Raw genomic sequence first — 16,156 nt, 5'->3', positions numbered from 1 at the left:
CCTCCTTCTCACGCTTTGTGGCCGGACCTGTGCACACGCCCTTCTCTCTGCCTGAAACAGCCTCCTTTCCCCTCCCTGCCTGACAAGTGTTCTCACTTCAGTTGCAACGCCTCTACCTCTGAAGTCTCATCAGAAGCCCTCCTCTTCTTCCTCAGGAAGGCTTCCTCCTCCTCCTCCTCCTCCTCAGATTACCCAGTTATCAGTGTCCCTGCACGACTCTGTCCCCAGCTCTGAACCAGAACGGACTGCGGTGTACTGGATAATTTATTTATCTGTATGTCTCTTTCCCACTAGAATGAAACTTCCTTAAGAGGATGAAGCTAGCACTGCTCCTCTTTGCATTTCCAGGGCTTTGCTAAGCAGACAAAGGACGCAGAGCAGGGTCGGAGGAGGGCTCTGTTGAGTAAATGAAGTCATCTTGTCCACCGTCCCGTGTTTGAGTTCCACCAAGCCCTGTATTTTCTATTTTGGTTTTATATGCACCACATGCGGGTGCCTTCTTGCCTCCCCTCAGAAGACACACCGCACATGAGCTGACAAACACTCCTTGCGGGCTGCGTCCCATCACTGGAGTCTGTCTGCCATCCACACAGAAACAGCACAGTGCAGGGACCACCTTATCCTGTGCACTCAAGGCAAAACCGAATGATTCAACACTTCTAAAACAAGCACGCGAGATGCAAATGGTTTCAAAAAATAGACCCGAAGCCAAATTGAACACAAATACTGAGGGGGAAAAAAAGCAGGCAGAGAGAAAGAGAGACATGAACATCTAGGCATACCCAGGGCAGGTTTAATGAGCCCTACCCTGCAGACTCTTGTTGACACATACACAGGTATCCTATACAAAAAGGCTGCTGGAGGCGTTCTTGTATCACTGGGACTCTGCAGATGCTTCTAGATGCTTCCAGATACTTCTAGACACCCCACACATGCACTCTTTGAGAGCAAGGAGAAGGTTTGCTGAAGGTGCGAGACAGTCTCTGACTGAAGGATTGCCAGACATTTATTAATCACCTACTGTGTGGCAGGCACGTGCTAGGTATTGTCACCTACCTACCTACCTCATTGCATTCATCCCCCACATTCTGCTGAGGTAGACTTTAGTTCTGTTCTACCGCTGAGGACACCGAGGCTTGGCGTTTATGATTTACACACATCAAACTGCACAGGGGCCGTCTTGATCCCCTGATCTGTCCGATCCTTAGTTGAATACATTTTCCATTACCCACAAACATTTACATGTAAATATTGGTTTAGAAACCAAGCCTGTGGTTTGCTCCTGGCCTACAGTCCCTGTGAACGCGGCTCAAAGCTCACCTGGCAGTAGCCCTGAAGGACTTGGGGGAGGGTATCCCCATTTTCACTTCCTGATGGCAAACCCCAGGCCTGGCTAGAGGGGAGCAGCTGTGCCTGGCGTGTCACCCCCTGCCTCCTACAGCACATCTGAGGTCACAGTGCCCAGCCTTGGAGGCCTTGCCACCCATGCCCAGCCTGACTCCGAGTGCCCCTGGGACATGTCCTGCCTAAGGTGGGCCGGGAGCCACCCCGGGGCAGGGGGAGGGGAGGTACCCTGCCGCTGGAGAGCAGAGCCAACCTGTCTGACTTCGTGAGGGCAGAACAACTTCCCATGAAGAGCCCAGGAATGAGCAGACACTTCCAGCTTCCCCAAGGCAAACAAATATCCAACCCTTCCCATCCCCAACTTGCATATATATCTGGGCAAAGTCCCTGAGAAGGCTCGAAAATGCAACGCCCCACCCCCACCCCAGAGGTAGCTCATGCACTAAATTCAGGTGTAGGTCATGGATGCCAAGTCTTTCCTAAGACTGGGAAGGGAAAGGGAGGAGACAGCCATGGGAAGGAAAAAAAAATCCACCTCTTAAAGGTAGGAAATGAGAAATAGGTAAGTAGTTGCAAGTTAGTGCGAAGGGATGTTCTGAAAAGCATGGCTTTTGGATCTGCCAGCCGGAGATTCCACTCCTGTTTCCCCACCGACTAGCTGTAGGTCTTGGACAAGTCCATCCACCTTTCCGGGCCTCGCAGTCACCATCTCTAGGATGGGGGCAGTGGTACCAGGATGGCTACTGGCAGGATGGCTACGGTGGACTGGCTGAGCACAGCCCACACAACTGCCCTGCGAGCCTCTGTCTTCCTGCCACTGGTTCTCAGTTTCACTGCAACAACCAAGAGTCTCAAGGGGACCCAGGGTCCTCGCAAACCATCAAACAGGGATCCCAGCTCCAGGCTGCAGTCCCAGGGGCACAGCAGAAGCTGGGCTTGCTCTCTGCACCGGGCTCCTTAGTTCAGGAAACGTCAGGGCCTGGAATTGAGGGGTCCGCTTTCCTCTCCGTGCTGACGATCCCTTCCCAGCACCCACCTGGCCAACTTGGCCAGCTCTAGGGAGACTCAGCCACTCCACCTCTGCCTGCAGGGAGGAGTTGGGGACTGAGACTGTCTCCCTCTGCTCCCCCTCCCACCGTGGGACAGCAAGGTCCTCTTTCCTCCTGCAGGATGCCCACTGGGTTTGAGTAAGGCACAGCTCTCAGGGGCTGCTGGGGGCGACTCCTCCTTCTCCTGATCTCTGCCTCAAGTCCCCGAAGTGGGGGGGGGGGAAAGAACACGTTTTCCAGGCTGCGGGTGGCTTTTCGCTCACCTGCTGACCCTGCCACGGAGCGGGGCATCACTTGGCTGGTGGGCTGGGGAAGGGTCAGAGCGCAGGGGGAGGGGATGTCTCAGTCTTCAGCTGCCAGCCCTCTCCCGCCTCCGGCAGCGGAGCAACGCCTCTGGTCTGCCGGGGTGGGGGGGCAGGCGGGGGGATGCTCTAGACCCAGGGGACTCAGGACAGGCCTGGAAGCAGCCGAGGCGCCCGGGAAGGAGGCAGCCGGGTGGGCAGCCCGCAGTCCCCGCAGCCCCGCAGCATCTCGGGGCAGCCGGGCGGCGGAGTCCCCACCCCCGCAGGAGCGCGGCGCTGCCCAGGGGTCACAGGTAAGGGGGTACGGGGACCCCGCGCCGGGCCCCGCCGCCCCGGGCCGTTACCTTCCACTTTGGTGAGGGTCAGGACCGGACTGTTGCAGGCGCTGAGCGGGGCCACCCGGGCCGAGTGCTTCTTCATGATGAGCCGTCCGCCTGCAGGAGCGCGGTCGCCGATCGCCTACATCCTGGGGCCGGCTGGAGCGCGCCTCGCGGGCCCGGTGGCCGCCTCCGGGGAGGAGCGCGAGCGGCTGGCCGCCCCGGCCCTGCCTCCCGGGCTGCCAGCCGGGCTCCCGTGGCCGCGCGGGGCTCACTGCGGCGGCCGCCCCGCGGAGCGCATCGTCCCCGGCCGCGCAGCCACTCCACACCCGCGCGCACAGCCTCCCGCTCCGAGGTTGCCGCAAACTCCAACGTCACGTACAAGTGCACTCCCCGCTCCCACCCCGCGGGCTCACCTGCTCCGCCCCCGCCCCGGGCCGCCCAGCCCCGCAGCCCGGCTTCCTCCCTCGGAGCCCGACCCCGGGTGCAGCCTCGGGTCCGGGCAACGGGCCGGCCCGCAGCTCCCCGGCAGCCCCTGCCCTGTCCCGCGACCAGCGCACAGGAGGGGAGGCCCTCCGAACTTAGCCTCAGCGGTTCACAAGTTTGAACAGGGAGCTGTTCGACTTTGGATGGAGAGTTGCCTCCTCTCTGCGCAAAATCCTGAATGATTGGTTTACGGGAGAGTCAGAAAAAAGCAAAGCTTCCCTCCACTGGCATTAACTTCTCTGAATGAGCCTAGGGCACATTTTCTGCCTGACCCCGGTGGACAGCTCTTTTTTCTTTTGAAGATGATGCCAAGCCCAGGGAAGCAGGGCAGGCACAAGAAAACCCAGGCTTGAGATTTCTGCCCCTGCACCAGTGCCCCAGTCCGGAGAGGCCAAACTCCCTAGGAAGCAGGGAAAGCTTCATTTCGGCTCAGATCCCAGGTTTTTGCTGCAGCTTTTGCCTCTGCAGGCACTGGTCTCCCTGCTCCCACTCAGATCCACCTGTAAGCTACTGACCAATAATGCTTGATAAAAAGCAATGACATACCTCTTGCATCACTGGCTGGGTGATTCCTGAGTGACTACCCAGTCTCCAGGGTGTTTGTCCCAGGATAATGCCATCATTCCTGCAGGTACGATGCACAGGACTTGTGTGGCCCTGGAACTCCAAGGGCTTTATGGGCATCTCATTCACACATGCCCAGCCATCAGTTATCAGTTTTGGTCTCAGTGGCCACTGGGAATCTGAAGGCTCAGATTCAAGGTGGGTTCTGTCATTATTGGTTAAGTCCTTACCTGGAGTTTCAGAACCTCCCACTCTACCTGGTTTCCTGTCTCAAAGCTGATGTTCTCCTGTATGATGTCATTCTCATCCTCCATAAGGGTAACTCAGTGGCCCTGCACAGGTGCACAGTGATCTTAGAGCTATAGGGTTTCCCTAGCCTGGAACCTACCAGCTGTCTCTGGTGACATCCACCTGCATGCTCCCAGGTCTCTGGCAGAAGTGGTTCCTACAAGTGGCTCTTGCAGGGTTCTTGTTATTACTTGCTCTCTTGAACAGCCGTAATGAATAAAATGGCTCCTGTATCTTCAAAAAGCCAGGGCTTCCCAGAGTTGCTGCTTCATCCTTATAGCCAAGAAAAGGTTTTTAGGGTCTCCCCAGAGCCCTCTAGTGGTAGCCTCCACGCTATGTGCCTCTCATACCTTGTCCCCAGATCCTGAGAGATGACACCACCGTAAGTCACTAACCCATTCCCTTCTTCGTAAAACTTAAGCACAAACTTAAAGCAAAAAAACAAACAAACAAAATCTAACCTATTATATTTCTTTGTGTTGTTTCATCAAGTTCATCAATCAACAGTGCACTATACACACAATAACTAAAATAAAAGTCACATTAAAACAGTACCCATTTTCTGAGCACTTTGTATCAAGTACTGTGCTAAGTGTTTTACATAAATCATTTAATCTTCTACTGGCAAAAACTCTGTAAGATCATTGTTACCTTGTTTTACAGATGGGGAAACAGGCTAAGAGAGGTTAACTAAAATATCCCAGGTTAACTAAAATATCAACAAGCTGAGCAGGAATTTTTTTTTTTTGGCTGCATTGGGTCTTTGTTGCTGCAGATGGGCTTTCTCCAGCGGGAGCTACTCTTAGTTGCAGTGCATGGGCTTCTCAGCGAGGTGTCTTCTCTTGCTGCAGAGCAGAGCAGGGGCTGTAGGTGTGCTGGCCTCACTAGCTGTGGCGCGGGCTCAGATGCTCCGCGGCATGTGGACCAGGGATCGAACCCCTGTCCCCTCTATTGGCAGGTGGATTCTTAACCACCAGGAAAGTCCCTGAGCAGGGATTTAAATACAAGCCTGAATGAATCAAAAGTCTGCACTTACCACTTACCACCGCTATACTATTCTCTTACGTTATAAATGTAAAATACAAAAATTCCACAGAACTATTCCAACTGAGGTGGGAGACATAAGTAATCTGTAATCCACTTCCTTTCATTTGAATGTGGTTTTGAAAGAGTTCATGATGCTTTTGCTTGTCTGGACTGTCCACACTTACTCCACTGCACAGGTCACAACCCAAGTGTCCAATAAATGTCTGTCTGATTATTTTTTAGGTATCTACTTTCTATTTATCGCAATGGTATGTACAAGTCAAAAAGACAATTAAATATTATTAAGTACCCCTGTCATTAATTTAACTGTTACCTAAACCTTTTTCCCCCTGCAGGATACCCAGGACCCCTTGATACCTGAGAGATCATCACCTCCTCATGGCTGTCAATTTCTGCTTACTAAAGACACGGTAACAAGTCTCAACTTCCTCCCCTTAATTTTAAGTACTGAGTGCTGCTTCTTTTCTTCTATATTCAACTCAATCAGCCTAGGGTGCTCCCTCACCCAGTGTTCCAACCAAAAAAACAAAAGCAAAGACAAAAACCCCTCCTGCCCCCCCCCCAAATAAAAAACAAACTTCCTCCACTCCTTTTTAAATCAGGAGTCCTCACCGCTTTCCATACAAATACTGATACCTCCTCAGCACACATCGTTTTGGGGAGTAGGTGTGAGGGGATACACATTTAAAAACTCACGTACATAAAATTATTCCAGAAAGTTAACTGTGTCCTGGTTTTTGAGAATTCCAACTATTTATTTATTTATTATTAAATTTACTTATTTTTTTACTTTTTGGCTGCATTGGGTCTTCGTTGCTGAGCATGGGCTCTCTCTAGTTGCGGCGAGCAGGGGCCACTCTTCCCTGTGGTGCTCAGGCTTCCCACTGCGGTGGCTTCTCTTGTTGCAGAGCATGGGCTCCAGGCATGTGAGCTTCGGTAGTTGTGGCTCGTGGGCTCTAGAGTGCAGGCGCAACAGCTGCGGCGCATGGGCCTAGTTGCTCCGAGGCATGTGGGATCTTCCCGGATCAGGGCTTGAACCCCTGTCCTGAACCAGGGCTCGAACCTGTGTCCCCTGCATTGGCAGGCGGATTCCTAACCACTGCACCGCCAGGGAAGCCCCCAACAATTTAAAACTTATGCTGGAGTTAGGTTGTAACTCAGGAATACCTAGAAAATCACCAAGTTCCCCACTTAACACCTAAATCTCAAATTACCAAAAACAGGTGCCAATAATTCTTTCAACAAATAGAGAGACATCATCCCTGAAACATCAATGGAAACAATTCTGTATAAATAATATCCGGGGGCTTCGTAGGTGGTGCAGTGGTTGAGAATCCGCCTGCCAATGCAGGGGACACGGGTTCGATCCCTGCTCCAGGAAGATCCCACATGCCACGGAGCAACGAAGCCCGTGTGCCACAACTATTGAGCCTGTGCTTTAGAGCCTGTGAGCCACAACTATTGAGCCCATGTGCTGCAACTACTGAAGCCCACGCGCCTAGAGCCTGTGCTCCACAACAAGAGAAGCCACAGCAATGAGGAGCCCGCGCACCACAACGAAGAGGAGCCCTCACTCACCGCAACTAAAAAGAAAGCCCGCGCACAGCAAAAAAAGACCCAACACAGCCAATAAAATAAATAAATAAGGAAATTAAAAAATAAATAAATAAATAAATAATATCTGGGCCAGAGGATGGATGATTTGACCTCTGACCTCTGTTTCTCTTTGGAGGGTATGAGTGTGAGCGAGTAACTGAAGGATAGCCACCTGTCTTACATTTAGTATTACAGGGACTTATCTGAAAGGGGACCTGGGGTGACTCCTTGCAGGTCATATTTACAACAGATCTCTCTGTCATCTTTTAAAAACGCAGGGTACAGTGGTTCGCTCCTCAAAGCCAAGCCTTTCCTTGCTCTACAGGAGACGGCAGCTGTTCTGATTGAAGCCTGTTCTTTGTCACTCGTTTGTTTTTCCTTTTCATCAATGCGGCTGAGGAGGTGGGATATTTAATGGCAGTTTGCGGCAGCCTGGTATGGTGTGCTCATAAAGACCACATGGTCTTTGTGTCCTAAGTATTACCCGATCACTGAAGGGAGGTCACTGAATAGTTACAAGGGTAACAAGCCTTTGATGCAGAGCTTACATACCACACACCTGAGTTTTACACCCCCCGGTCTGTCCCCAACAGCCTCCCTGCCATCTCCCCACTTCCCACTTGCAAACCAAAGAGAAAGATGACACGGGGTTGCGGGGTCGGGGGAGCGAAGGGGAAGCTGGGACAAAGTGAGAGAGTAGCATTGACATATATACACTACCAAATGTAAAACAGACAGCTCGTGGGAAGTCCCTGCATAACACAGGGAGATAAACTTGATGATGGGTGATGCCTTAGAGGGCCAGGACAGGGAGGGTGGGAGGGAGTCGCGGGAGGAAGGGGACGTGGGGATATATGTATAAATACAGCTGAGTCACTTTGGTGTACCTCAAAAACTGGCACAAGAGTATAAAGCAATTATATGCCAATAAAGAGCTAAAAAAAAAAGAGAGAGAGAGAGAGAGAGAGAGAAAGAAGTGAAAGAGAGAAAGGAGAAGAATGGAGATGAAACAGCCAGTTTCTCCTACCACAAAGTGGCTCTATTTCAATTGCAACCTAGCGGTGGGCGCCCACCCATGACCCTTTAGGAACAAAAAGGTGGATAAGCCTGGGGTGAGTCACCAGGAAGGGGCTGCTACGTAGGGTCTGGCTGACTGCTCAGATTCTGGAGGCTTCCTCCTGGCACTGGGCTCCCGGCTCTGGGCTTCGACTCAGGCTCCTGCCTCCCTAAATAATTCGTGTTGCCCCAACCACCTGTTAAACCCCCTTCCTGAGCAGACTCATATTTCTGCCGCCCCGGGGCTCACCAGCCTATTCTGTGCTGGCATGTGAATTACCACAGAGCTCCCGCACTCTTCCAAGAAGGCTTCCAAACTCTTTGGTGGGGTTAAGTGGTATTTAAGATTCTCTTGAGGGAAAGACAGCATGGAAAATGCCTTGAACAACAGCCAAGAGCTTGAGTTTGAACTTCAGTCCTGCCAACTGAAGTGGCCAACCTTGAGTGGTCACTCAGCCTGTTTTGGCCTCAGTTTCCTAATCTGGGCGTGAGAGGGTTTTCAAAGTGTGTTTCCTGGTCTCTGTGTAAAACAATACTACTTTTACCTGTTGGGGTTCCCCGTTAGATTTGATTTTTAAAAAGTTGTCACTGTAAAAAGAAAGTTTTGAAAACCACTGAATTGACAGCTTCCAAGATCCTGTCTGGCTTTAAAATTTGGGGCGTGTGAAATTATCTTCTTAGATAAGACAATTGTGACTACCTCCAAAGATCTTAAAAGGATCTTATTCTTTGTGTATACCTCCTGTTAAGTACACTCTTGCTTTAAGTTGTTTTCTCACTTTTTGGACAAAGTCAGAAATACATTTACATTTGTCAAAGTTCATAAAGTTGTATAGTAAAAAGGAAGAATTTTACAGCTTATAAATTATATATCATTTTAAAAATTGGGAAGATATGTTTTACATACACAAACACATTTAATTAATTTTAATATTTAATAAAATATACCTTTTACCATGTTTTGGTGCCTCTATTCTATTCTATTCTATTCTATTCTATTCTTCATTTTGTTCTCTTATTTTCTGTTCTTTCATTGCAAAAAAAATGCTGATTGTGGTCAACTAAGGTGGTTTTTTTATACTTCATTCATGGGTCATAATCCATGTGATTTGAAAAATACTGTTAACAATTATATTATTTGTAAGTTATGTGAGAGACCTTTACTTAAACTGTTCAAAATAAATAATAAAAGTTTAAAATCCAGCTAAGATTTTCAATAGCCGGAAAACACACCACTTCAATTAATTCACTCTGAAATATTAACACTATTTTATAGTCCTTTACAGTATTAAGTAGTAAGAGTAACAAATTATTTTTGTGGTTACCATTGTTTAAAAATAATCACTTAAAGTCGTTCCAGGAACCAGAAATGAACTTTTACCCAAATAAGTCAGTCTGCTGCATTCAGAAGCTTTCAGAGTGGAGCAAACATTGGTATTTCCAACAGGAGAGAAAGGCTAGTGGTTAAAAGAAATTAACTCTCATGCATTGGGCAGCTCATTGCCCTGATCCAGCTGGAATAATCGATAACCTTTTTCAATAACTCCAAGTGCAAGTGCAGGAAACAAGACGGTGGCCCTCCCCATCTTCACATCTTCCTCCTCTTCTTCAGTGATGTGTATCACCAGGATAAACTCAGACTCATTACAGTTCCACAGGATTTCTCCTCTTTCTCTACGGAGGAATGTCAAGGTTGGATAACTCCAGACAGGACATCAAGAGACAGGACCACTGGATGTCACCAGTGGTCTTCCAGACACATCCCGTCCAGGCACCTCCACGCCTGCTCCATGGTGACCAGACAACAGCTGGCCCTGTGGTCATGCTCTGCCCAGAGCTGGAATCATGATGAACACAGGGGGAGGCACAGAGGTGGGAAGAGGACGTCTGGTAGCTTCCTTTGTGGATCCTAGGCCGACCTGTGCGCAGGGGCAGACAGCAGGGGGCAGACACCCTGGGAGACCAGCACAGCTGGGGGTGCTGCTTGGTGGACACCTGCAGAAGCCTGGGGCTCCCTCTCCTGGGACTTCAGAGACCTAGCTAGGTGCCAGCACAGTTGAGGGGTGTAGAGGGAGCACACAATGTCTGGTCCCTGGTAGGTAAAGTCAAGAAATGATCATTCTCTTCCACCTTGGGAAATGGACATACCAGCGCCCACAAATTCCTTCCAACATCGTGAGTCAGTATGGAAAGGGGTCCTGCTTATAAATGCTTTCATTAGGGCGAGTTGTTCAATCTCTCCATGCTCAGCCATCTTTAAAATGGAGATAATAATAGCAGGTACCTGATGGTGCTTTGAAAAGTAAAGGAATTGATACATGGTAAGTGACTACAAGAGTGTGTGGCCAGTGGGAAGCACTCAGAACACATCGGGCACTATTTTAACGGGAGGGAATGTCTCTGGTGTGTTGTATCTCCAGGGCTGAACATAGTGTACGGCTTATGTAGTAGGTACTCAAAGCAGGGAGGAAGGAAGGGAGGGAGGAAGGAAGGGAGGGAGGGAGGAAGGGAGGGAGGGAGGAAAGAAGGGAGGGAGGGGGAAATTCACAGGACGCAGAGTTTAGAGTCTTCTAGAACCATGGGCTTCACCCTCCTCCAGGCCTGGGCCTTCTGCCCCCATGCTAACAGCAGTGACGAACCACGCTGGCCAATTCCCCTCTGCCCGGGGCTCTCTGCCCCCCACTGGCTTCATCTCAGAGGAAGTGTTCTGGAGACCAGGACACTGGACTCAAGGTGAGGAGACAGATCCGATGGCATTTAGCTCAGAAATAGCTGCCTGCCACTTTCCGGATGATTCATCGACCACAGCTGGCCTCCTGTCTGCTCCCTCTGCTCTTCCTCCCCGGTGGGGTGGGAGCTAGGATACTGACCTACATCACATCCCCGTCCACACCCCAGGCAGACTCCCTTGTCTGGTGTTTCTTTCCAAGGGTGAAACAAGGGGACTGGCCTTCAGGCTCGGCTTGAAAAGAGGAAAGCTGTATGCGTTTGGAAAGGAGCCACGCCACTCTTAAGTTACTCAGCACGAGGCAGGTCAGGACTCACAGGCAAGGACCCTGTTTGGTGAGGACCAGGCTCCAAGGTGGACAGAGGTTCAGAAGCTCTGATCTCTGAGATCAGGGCCTCATCTGACTCCTTGCATCTGTCTGAGGCAGGGATGCCCTCTGCCCTGCCCTGCAGTTATTTGTATACGCTTTTCAGCTTCCTGCTGGGCTGTAAATGCCGTGAGACGGGGACCTTGCCAACGAACAGGGCCTCCATAAGCACCACTGAAGGAAGGGATGAAAAATCACCAGGGCAGAAAGAGCTGGAACCTGCCAGTGGTGGACATGCACAAGACACGGACACCAGAGAAGCAGATTCAGCAGGATTACGAGAGGCAGGTTCTGTCAGGATGGGCACCCTGAACCTGCCCTGGAAACAGCCCCTGCAGGAAACGCGAAAGTCCTGCCCGTTTGTTCAAGGAGCTCCAGGCAACAAACCCCCTGTGTGCTCCTCCCACCGTCCCTGACCCCCACTGGCTTCTTTCCTCTCCTGTGGCCCTGGATCTCCTCCTCGGTTCCTCGTTTAGGCTGGTGGATCCAGGAAACAGCTCAGCCCTCCTGAAGCCTGGCCTCGCCATGCCCCTCCGTACATCCTAAAAGTACCAGAAGCCTCCAAGGACACGGAGTCTGCGTTTCCCTGTAGGGCTGGTGCAGGGGGGGTCACCCAGGATCACACACGGGAGCCCGAGACCTCCTCGACACACCTGCTGCCTCCCCTCCCCAAGTGCTCCCAGTCCCAGCAGCTGCTACACGCCCCTCACCTGCCCCTCCTCTACCCCCGGCTCCAGGCCCACCCACCTCCTCGCCAAGCAAAGCCTCCTGGGAAGGGTCCTCTGCTGACCTGACCCTGGAATTCCTGTGCCTAAAATCGTCCTCCTCGCTAGCCCTGCTTCCTTGAAGTCTTGGTCTGGCTCTTCTTTCCCTGAGGAGGAACTTTCCTCTGGCTATTGGCGCCCTCTGCTCGCACCCAAAGAACAGATCACATTGCTCTCGGCAGAGGGTTTCATCCTTGGCCAAGCTGCTCTCTTCAGAAGCCCTCAGGCCCTGCCCTGGCTTCTGGCTGTTTTCTGCCTCCTCAATCTCTGGTTTCAGAGAAAGGGGGGCCCTGGTGGAGGCCGGGAAAGCCAAGTTCTTGGTCGGGGAGGGACCAGAGCGTGGCTCTAGCATTCCTGCTTTCTGGAACTCTCGCTTACCAATCACTTGGCTGAAAGGCTTCAATGAAGCGTATACACGGTTCCCGGGGGTGTGCTTCCTGCTTGGTGCCGATGAAGGTGAGTTCTGACCAGTGACCGCCCACCCATGACATGCTGAGGCCACACCTCGGAGCACAGCTGACCGAGTCCACTGGAACTCTCTGTGCGCTCCCCGCGCGAGAGTGACAACTGGGCCTGCCAGAGATGATTGCCAAATGACCACTGGCCCAAAAGTGTAAAGTGCTCCAAAGAAACAATTGTGTCTTCCCAGAAAGCACTGAGAATGGCTCCTTTCTGCCTTGTTTTGCATAAGATATCTATTGACCTATACTGGGCATGTGGGGGCGTGGTTGCAGCGGTCCCCAGAGGAGCAGGTGCAGGACGAAGGGAGATAGATGTTCCAAAATTTAATCAGATGCAGGGAACACACCTCTTTGTTTGTTTGCTTGCTTTTGCAAAATCCTGCTTAAGGCCAAGTCAGTTCTTTGCTTGGGGGCTAAAAGAAAAGATCCCATCAGTTTTGGACAAAAGCAAGAAGAGGCCAGAGTCAGGAGGCTACATCCTACTCCTGACTGAGGCAGTTAGTTACGGCTTTCCCCCTAAATGACGGGCTAATGTAGAGCAAGGGGGCAAGCCCTAAGGCTTCCGTAAAGCCCCAATGGGGTTTGGAGGGTTAAATGCATGCTTAGCTGTTCCTAAAATTATCTCGGTGGCCTTAGAGTATTTCTGTCTTGTGGATTCCAAAACTACGTTCCAGCGAATAACTCCTTGTCACTTTGACAAAGGTGACGTCTCACTGCTTCAAGGGCACATCTGAGGCAACGGATTCACGACCCGCCCAGAGCACTCGTTGGTGAGACCAACAGGCTTGGTTTAGGTTCGCCACAGCATGTCAACACAAGTATGAGTTTTTAGCCGATGGAAACCTTTTGAAATTATCTATTCAAAATTTGTTCTTGGATTTTTGTCAATCCCCGTTTCGCTTTTAAGATGAGTATCTTTGGAAGTTCCGTGTACTGCTGATGGGAGCAAAAATATACCCTCTCAGAAAGTTGGCAGAATCTATTGAAATTCCTCCAGAATAAAAACTTTTGTGGCCTATGACCCACTATTTCCATTTGCAGAAATTTTTCCCCAAGAAATCATCTGCTGTGAATAGAGATATATTACAAAGATATTCATCCAACTTTTCTTCTTAATAAGTAAAATTGGAAACAACCTAGATGCTCAACCGCAGGAAAATGGGAAATAAAGTATGCTGTATTTACACAAAAGAGTTTACAACAAGTTATTCAGTAACACAGGGAAAGTTCTAGAGAAAAAGCAAACTACACATTTTATCCAATATGATCTTTGCATATACTACGTAGTTCCTACATTTGCAGATGATGTCATTCATATTCATATATATATAATATATTCAGAAAAAACTATATATATAATATATAGATACAGATGAAATATATATAATATATTCAGAAAAAACTATACATATATATAAACAATATATTCAGAAAAAAACTAAATAGGCTACTACTTTTTCCCCATTTTTTTTCTAACCACCACAAATAAAAATACTGATTCATTCACTTTCTCCTTGACACTTCTCTAAAGGACAATGTTCTTCAGTAGAGGACGAGATTGAGACCAATCTTGATGCTCAAGAATGGTTTAAAGGGTCTAAAAATGTGTCTCTTGTAAACAGATGCAAATGCTAGTAATAACAGGAAAAGTCTTCATGTACAGGAGTGCATAAAATAATGGTGTGGTTGGTTTTTCTTTTAAAATATTTAGACAATTTCTATTCTTTTTATAGAAAACCTTTTACATCCGTGCTTTTAAAGCCATTGTTCCTCTGTCTTTGCAGAAGTGTCTATTATAATATCAAAAATAAATATACAGTTCCGTTCTCTGTATTTTAAATATTTTGCTTTCTCACATCCTTTTTATATCCTTGCTGTGTAAATTTTCAGAACATGCTAGTAATGAGCAAAGAGAAGGTAGGATGAGAAAGGGGCTTTATTAACAGCGTTGACTTCTTCCTGCAGGAGGGAAGGAACGCAGATGTTGAAAGCTCTTGAGTTGGTGAGAGGCACTGGTCCCCCTCCTACCTGGGTGGAGCTCTCCTGGACTCAGCAATGACCAGTTGCCTTGACCTGACTGCTTCTGCCTTGGCTCCAATCTCAGTGAAATCTTTCCTTGTCCTCTCTCTCCCTCATCTTTTCATTCCTGCTTCAAAGTAGCTTTACATTTTGCCCTTGAGCGTGTGTGAGTGAAAAGGCTAATGGGACAGCATCTGTCTTAGATGAGAGGATGGCCATCGCCTTGCATCCTGGCTGGGCTCCTTGCTGCCCCATCACCTCCGTTTCAGAGCACGGGGTGGAAATTATTATTAGACATAGTTTTTTATTAGTGGATTTGTGTATACCCATTACATATTGTTTATTATAAATACTTCTCAGCTTGGATTTATTTGGTCTGATCCATTCTCTCTACTTTCCGAAAGCTCAAATGTACAAAGTGTGACACAATTCACTCTCCCCGCCCCCTTGTCTCAAGCTTGTTTTCTTTCCTTGATGCTGTCTAAAACATGCCCCTTCCATCTCCACCTTACCCCTCCTTTAAGCCCACTCCTCTTGTAAAACTATAAAAATGGAAACAAAAAACCAGACCATCAGAAGGAAACCGTCACACAAAACTATAACTCAAAAATATCATGCACCCAATGTTCACAATATTTACAACAGCCAAGACATGGAAACAACCTAAATGTCCATCAACAAGATGAATGGATAAAGAAGATGTGGTATATATATACAACAGAATACTACTCAGCCATATAAAAATAATGAAATAATGCCATTTGCAGCAACATGGATGGACCTAGAGATGATCATACTAAGTGAAGTAAGTCAGAAAAAGAAAGTCAAATACCATATGACATCACTTACATGTGCAATCTAAAATATGACACAAATGAACTTATCTACAAAACAGAAACACACTCACAGACACAGAGAACAGACTTATGGTTACCAAGGGGGTGGGGGGGGGAGGGATGGACTGGGAGTTTGGGATTAGCAGATGCAAACTATTATGTAGAGAATGGATAAATAAGCTCCTACTCTGTAGCACAGGAACTATATTCAATATCTTGTGATAAACCATAATGGAAAAGTATCTGAAAAAGAATATATGTATATACACTCTCTCTCTCTCTCTATATATATATATATCTCCACATATATATATATATGTATACGTATGACTGGATCACTTTGCTGGGCACCAAACACTAACACAACATTGTAAATCAACTATATAGTCTTCAATTAAAAAAATTTTAATTGAAAAAATAAAAGAAAAATAATAAAAAAAGGAAACTGTCAGGGACACTCACATTCAGGTCTTGAATTCTCTGCTTTTGGCGGTGAGAACCAAGCCTGGTGCAGTTCTGTGTGGGGCCCAACTTATTGGAAACACGAGAGCAGCTCATCGATTCCTGTTTTAACCTTGACTGCTTATTTAAAGTGAGGTGGCATCAAATGCTCTATTGATAGCAGAATTCTAATTTGGGATGAGCGGCAGCCTACAACACCTGAGATATGATGACTGCAGCTTGAAACTATCCCCAGCAGTGGCATTCTCAGAATTTAAGGCACACTTCCCCCGTGGCCCTGGAGGCATTATTTGACTCATTCGTGAGATGGGAAAAAGAAACCACAGAGGGTTCAACTCAACTGTTCTCGGGGCTAACTGAAGATAAACAAAAAACAAAAACAAACAAGTAAGATAACTTAAGGTGTTATCCTAAACTGGAATAAAAAAGTCACTGCCAAACATTTATCTGCAACCCTGCCCAGAAATGAT

General features: G+C 48.6%; 1 protein-coding gene across 2 annotated transcripts in view; it reads right to left on the bottom strand.

Moving 5' to 3' along the window:
* The window catches only part of SLC35F3 (solute carrier family 35 member F3), a 101,271-nt gene extending 97,617 nt beyond the window's left edge, over nt 1–3,654 (bottom strand). For both annotated transcript variants that reach the window (XM_057735433.1, XM_057735434.1), the window contains exon 1: nt 3,040–3,654. In XM_057735433.1, coding sequence (XP_057591416.1) covers nt 3,040–3,115 — 76 coding nt within the window. In that variant the 5' untranslated portion in view covers nt 3,116–3,654. The remainder of the gene's footprint in view (nt 1–3,039) is intronic.
* Nucleotides 3,655–16,156: the final 12,502 nt, after the last annotated feature.

This window comes from Hippopotamus amphibius, chromosome 5 (assembly GCF_030028045.1).
Source record: "Hippopotamus amphibius kiboko isolate mHipAmp2 chromosome 5, mHipAmp2.hap2, whole genome shotgun sequence".
NCBI lineage: Eukaryota > Metazoa > Chordata > Mammalia > Artiodactyla > Hippopotamidae > Hippopotamus > Hippopotamus amphibius.
The sequence above is the reverse complement of the archived record's forward strand: the minus strand, read 5'-3'. Positions and strand labels throughout refer to the sequence as shown.